We start from the raw sequence: 6,115 nt of genomic DNA, 5'->3' as shown, positions 1-6,115 counted from the left end.
TATTTGGGCCTTAGCTTTTGTGGGTAAAAACCCCACTTCTTCACATACAGATACACCGACTGGGAGAGGGGGGTACCCCAAAAGTAAATTGCGGGCCCTTCTCTCAGCCACACACAAAGAAACTGAGTTCACTCTAGGAAATAATTGGAGTCTCTTATAAGGAGGGAGATATGCAAATAGCGGGGGAGAGTTTCCTGTTTAAAGCTGTCCCTCTCGCTTCCACGGCTGCAGCCGGACAGACAATCCACAGCCTCTGTCTCTGGGCAGTCACCAGACAACCCCCCTGAGAACTCTCCTCTCCAAACACGGGACAATGAGGCTTTGGTTGTATCTCGTTCTCATTGCAGCAGCGTTTGAAGGTATTTTCTCCCTTTCCGTCTGTTGGATAGTCAGGAGATTGTTATTCTGTTTCCCTAGATACTAACGTTCCCCATAATTCATCTTCATTCCCAGGTGTCCGGTCACAGGTGCAGCTGGTGGAGTCCGGAGGGGATGTGAAAAAGCCCGGAGACTCTCTCCGCCTCTCCTGCAAAGCCTCCGGCTTCACCTTCAGCAGCTACTGGATGGACTGGGTCCGCCAGGCTCCCGGGAAGGGGCTGGAGTGGATCGCCCGGATTCACGGCTCTAGCATATACTACAGTGACTCGGTAAAAGGGCGATTCACCGCCTCCAGAGATGACCCCAACAGCCTGTTGTACCTGCAAATGACCGGCCTGAAGCCCGAGGACACCGCCCGGTATCACTGTGCGAGAGACACTGTGCGGGGAATCCCGGCAGGGCTCGTACAAAAACTCAAGATGCAGAATCGTCCTTCCGCCATACGCCGCACGGGGGCAGCACTTCCCCGAACAATCCAGCCCTGGGCACAGGAACGGGAGCTACAACCAGAGCGAAAAATCACCTCTCGTCAGGTTTGAGATCTCTGTATTCATATATGATCACGGGTCCATAACAACTGCAACAACTTGACTGTCACACGCCTACAGTGGCACTCGTCAGAGACGGAAGTAACAATGCAGACTGCACCAGAGAAATATTCGGGGACCCGATTGTTCAGTGTGATACTCAGAACTTGGGCGTCCAAAGCTGCCTAAAAGTGATGAGTGTCCAAGTGCTTTTGTTGTCTGTTGGGGGAGGGGTAGAATTGCTCTCAAATTTCTTAGGCTTTTGCTAGATTTTAAAAGAGCAATTCTAAAAGCTAAGTACCAAGTATAGCTCTCTTGGGGTCCAGCTTAAAAGTTACAGTCAAACAGAAGCACCTGGGGATTAGCACAGAGGAGATCTCACGTCTATGGGCCTCATCAAATAACGCTCATCCCGCCCACGCGAGAACCCCGGGTCATGGCACATACTGGATCTCATCCATCCAGCTCCATGTCTTGGTAGAATCCAGTTAATCGACCCGGACAGGGAGTTGCACGCATGGTTCACTCAGGGAGGCTGGCGGTTGAAAGGGGCTGTCAGCAGGTGCCATAGGTAGATGGGCTCACTCTATCCAGGGGCAGCTCTAGGTATTTTGCCGCCCCAAGCACGGCAGGCAGGCTGCCTTCGCTTGCCTGCAGGAGGTCCCCGGTCCCACGGATCCAGCGGCAGGCCTGTGGGAGGTCCCCCAAAGCCAGGGGACCAGCAGACCCCCTGCAGGCATGCTGCCCAAAGCAACCTGCCTGCCACCCTCGCGGCGACCGGCTGAGCGCCCCGCCCCCCCCCCCCCCCCCCGCTTGCCGCGCCAGGCATGGGCTTGGCATGCTGGTACCTAGAGCCGCCCCTGCTTGGTCCTGCAAACAATCGCCCTGTTCACCGCTATGGAAGCGGTGTGCGAAGCAACCGCAGCTCACCCAGGGGGGATGTCACCATGTGGAAGAGCTGATTGGATGTCAAAGGAGAGAAAACTCAGTCTCGGCCTGGGGCAGGCTGCTGTTTACACCTGTTGCGACACCCCCGACCAGCCAGGCGTGCTCAGGAACCCAATCCGACAGTGTCCTGCAGGGATCGACAGGGATCTGTGCTGACTTCTCTCTCATGAGAGCAGGATCGGGGCCTCAGGTGGTGGAGATAGTCCCGGACCCGTGTCACACGTGCTGGTGTAGCTGAGAAACACCTTTGGGGGCAGCTCCTCAGATGGTGGGAATGGTCAGAGCTGAAGTCAATGTCAATTCACACAAACTGAGGATCGGCCGCTGCTTTCCTCTGGTCTTTTGCAGAGCGATCCGAGCCGCAAAGGGGGGGAGGGGGGTTCCCAAACCCAAGCGCCTTTAAGTGCAGCCCTGCTAGCAAAGGAGCCTCCAGTAACTCGTGCGGATTATTGTCTAGCTGTGGTAAAACAACAAACAGAAAAACATCCCCAGCAGTGAGTGTAATTCACAGCTGCTTGGCTGCAAACCCCACTTGTGTTGGGGAAGAGGAGAGAGCGATTTGGGAGCTGAACTGTCCGGGTGAGGTTTTTTCATGGCTCTGGGACAGACTGAGTGGCGCCCCCAGACCCTGTTGTCCTAATCCCCCCTCCCCCACTTCCCTTTTGATCTGTGGGATATTTCCCGACCCCAGACATGTGAGGCATTTGCTGCAGGAGCAGGTCACTAGAAGGAGGGTGCTGATGGGAAAGCGGGAACCGGAGGGACAGAGGACATTCCTTCCAATTAAGGTGAAAGGGAAAGACACCAGGAGCCTTTTACCGAAAGGAGGGAGAAGCGGGGGAAAGAAACACTGGTGGGTTTTAGACATTAAGGAGTGAAACTCTCTGATCTCGCTTCCAGTCTGGGTGGGAAGTGAAGTTCTGCGCTGAAAGAAGAGCAAATGCAAAAGAGATTCCCCTTTAACAAGACAAGTTGCCCCCAATAAACCGAGTGACGAATACAAGCCCCGTCTTTCTTTTGATTCTAAGAGGTGCCCTTGGAATGAGGTTACAGAGCCATCAGCAGCCGTTGCTGAGCAGAGTGGAAAACACCGCAAGTCAGGGGCTGTGCAAACGTGTGTAAAAGCAAAAAAAAAAAAAAAGGGTGGGGATCGGCCATTTTTTTTTGCTTGGGGCGGTAAAAAAACTAGAGCCGGCCCTGGGACCAAGTAACCCGCTCTTAGAACCCCCATAGACCACATCCAACCACACAACCTGCCTCCCCTGGACTCTGCCCTGCTGGATGGACAGGGGAGCACAAAACCCTGCATTAGCGGGGCCCTTTTCCTCTCTCTCCCCTGATCTAGCACCGCAATGAAGATGTGGCTGCGAAGTGCAACAGCCCAGTGGCCGCTGATGCGCTGAGCGGAACCACAGGCCCATGCCTGAGCTTGGATCCCCTCCATGAGCAGGAAGGTGCCAGCTCTGCGGGAACATTGTCAGGAAGGACCCTGCCCTGGTACTGAACTGACCCGGATCCGGATCCCTGCCAATCCGCTGTCAATTCCTACCCCAGGAGTTTATAAGAATGTCTGGACAGGATCTATACACCCATTGTGTCCCCGCACTGTCAGCTACACCCCGACACTGGGGGAGCTCTCACCGGGCTCCTGTTGTGCGGGGTCTCACCGCCCGTCGGGAGCTCGGGGAAGGAGCAAGGCTGGAAGTGGGATGGTGGAGTCCTCCCTCTCCAACCCTTCCTGGGGCGAAACTCCCATTGACTGCGGGGGGGAGGCTCCAGCTCTGCGCCTTTCCATGCAGCCCTGCAAAGCACGTGCCCCTGGCAGACCTTGTATCCGTGTGGATGTGCCCGCACAGGAGAGGGAGAGAAGCCAATTGTCAGGCAACCCAGCGCCTCGTGTCTTTCCTGGTACCAGGGCAGCACCTGCCCGTCTCTCCGGCCGCTGCTTGGCAGAGGGGCTGTGTTCAGGCGGGAGCACGCGAGGGTCCCTGAGTGCAAGCCAGCGCCACGGGCAGCAGCTCGGGAAAGCGCTTAGTTCTCAGACAAGCAAAGAACTCGCAGGGGGAGTTAGCCCGGCCTTGGCGAGCCCAGGATGGCATCTGGTGTCGCCTTTGTTAGGAGTGTGTTTGAGTCCGACAGTTACGTTCATGGGAGTTTTTGCTTCTCCCAAAGCCGCCTGGGTGGAAGCAGCGGGGTGATGCAGAAATATAGAGGCACGGAAAGAGAGGAGATCGCCTCTGCCCGAAACGTGTCCTTATGCCCTGTCCCTCTGACCAGTCCTTGTTTCTTTAGAGTCGGGTCTTCTTTTGTCACTGCTCTGTCAGACCAGGCGCCTTTGGCTGGGGCAGCCTGCTGCAGCCGTACAGAGCGACTGGGGGAACTGGGCTCCAGCGGTGATGGTGGGGCGGAAATGGGGCTGGCTGCATCAGCCTGACCCCCTGTGTCCGCTGCCTATTTGTACGGACAGTCCCCCTAGGTTTCCCTAGGAGCGCCCGGTCTGGAATCTCTCTCCATCCAGACACACGAGTGTGAAATAGCCTGAACTCTGTGTCAGCCTCGCCAAGGGCCAGTCCACGTTCGCTTAGAGGACAGGGTCGATGCACGTGGGATCTAGCCGGGGCGGCTCTAAGGGTTCGCTGAGGAAGGAGGAATTTTGTCTGCAGGCAGCCTGCAGGAGGTCCGCCTAAGCCGCGGGACCAGTGAACACTCCACGGGCAAGCCGCCGAAGGCAGCCTGTCTGCTGCCCTGGCGGCGACCGGTAGAGCGCCCCCCCACCCCGCATGGCTTGTCGCCCCAGGCACTTGGAGCGCTGGTGCCTGGAGCTGCCCCTGTCCAGCTTGAAGCTCTAACTCCTCCCTGTTTGAACCAGAACAATATCTCTGTGCACTAGCAGGGTCTACATGGGGCATTTTAACCACAATGGGCTGCTGCGCTGTACAGTTTACAGCCCTGTGCTGCACACTGCCACACCATGGAGACAAGACCTGGGCCTGCAAAGTCCATACTCACGGGCAGAAATATAGGTGCCCAGGGAACTTTTACTGCAAAAACTGAGGTGCAAAGTGAGCTCAGGAGTCTACAGAATTCAGGGACAGCTGGGGTGGGGCTTCAATCGCATTTTAGGCCTGATTGTAGGATTGAGGTTTCTAATGTGGTCATTAAGTTCCTAAATCCATTTGTGAATCTATCCCTTGATATTTAGGGAGCTTAGGGAGGAGAAGATGTTGGATTTCCTGTTAAAAGACTGATCTCCTAAATATCTTACACAGTCTCCTACTGCTTCATATTGAGACATGTCTGGGTATGTCTTCTACAGTGAAATGAATTAATTAAGCCTGAAATTTCAAAGATGCCTAAGTTCTCCACTTGTGAGGTAACTCTCTTCTCTTCATGTATAACAATGCCTGCAACTGTAATTTTCACTCCATGCATCTGAAGACATGGGTTTTAACTCACAAAACTTTATGCCAAAATAAATCTGTTAGTCTTTAAGGTGCCACCAGAGTCCTCCTTATTTTTTAGGGGAGTGAGGTTCTACTCTGCAGCTTCTTTCCACCACAGCAAGAAGGACTCTCACTGCAGGACCTCTTCTACTTAAACACCCACTCCAAGCAACCAAATAAACAAACAAAGAAAAATCCGGAACAAACAAATCAACCAACAGAAGAGAACAAACAAAACATACCCCCAGTGCACCTCCAAAGGGAACATAAACTAGTGACTTCACAAACTCACCTAGTGTCATCTTAAGGAAGGAGTGAATTGCTCCCTTTCGGGGTACAAGTCTTCCTCAGGTGCCCATGAAGGGAGCCCATGGTGTGAAGCAGGGGGGCTGAACGCTCTAAATTTTGGTCCCAAAAGGTGGTGAATCCCTGTGGCTTACCCTAGTGAGAGTGTGACCCTACTGGGGCTGACACACTGAAGGGGTCCTCCCAGTGACAGTTCCAGAGCTGTTCGAGAGCATGAGACCTATGGATTCGTGCCCCTTTTGTCAATCCTATGCTATGTGAAGATTTATTAAATAAGAATAGAAACAAGAGAGTTATTTACACCCTCCCATTCATATTGCCAGTCCCATCCATAGGAGTTCATAGTCCTATACCAGTTCCTATTTCCCCCTGTAGTCCCATTTATACTCCACTTCATATCCCCATTCAGATTCAGGTTCACATTAATACCCCCTGGATACTTCCGTTTCGGTTCCCCTTCCCATTCATATTTATGTTTGGATCCATACCCACTTTGGCCTTCCTCTTCCCACC

At 53.9% G+C, this 6,115-nt stretch overlaps 1 gene segment (V, D, J or C); it reads left to right on the top strand.

Annotated features, from left to right (window-relative positions):
* The first annotated feature begins 243 nt into the window (after positions 1-243).
* On the top strand, positions 244-917 carry LOC123347595. The segment is given in 2 exon segments: positions 244-359; positions 454-917. Coding segments are annotated over 2 exon segments (510 nt in total).
* The last annotated feature ends 5,198 nt before the right edge of the window (positions 918-6,115 follow it).

The sequence above is a fragment of the Mauremys mutica genome, chromosome 13, assembly GCF_020497125.1.
Source record: "Mauremys mutica isolate MM-2020 ecotype Southern chromosome 13, ASM2049712v1, whole genome shotgun sequence".
Lineage (NCBI taxonomy): Eukaryota > Metazoa > Chordata > Testudines > Geoemydidae > Mauremys > Mauremys mutica.
Note: the sequence above shows the minus strand (reverse complement) of the source record. Positions and strands in the feature narration are given on the sequence as shown.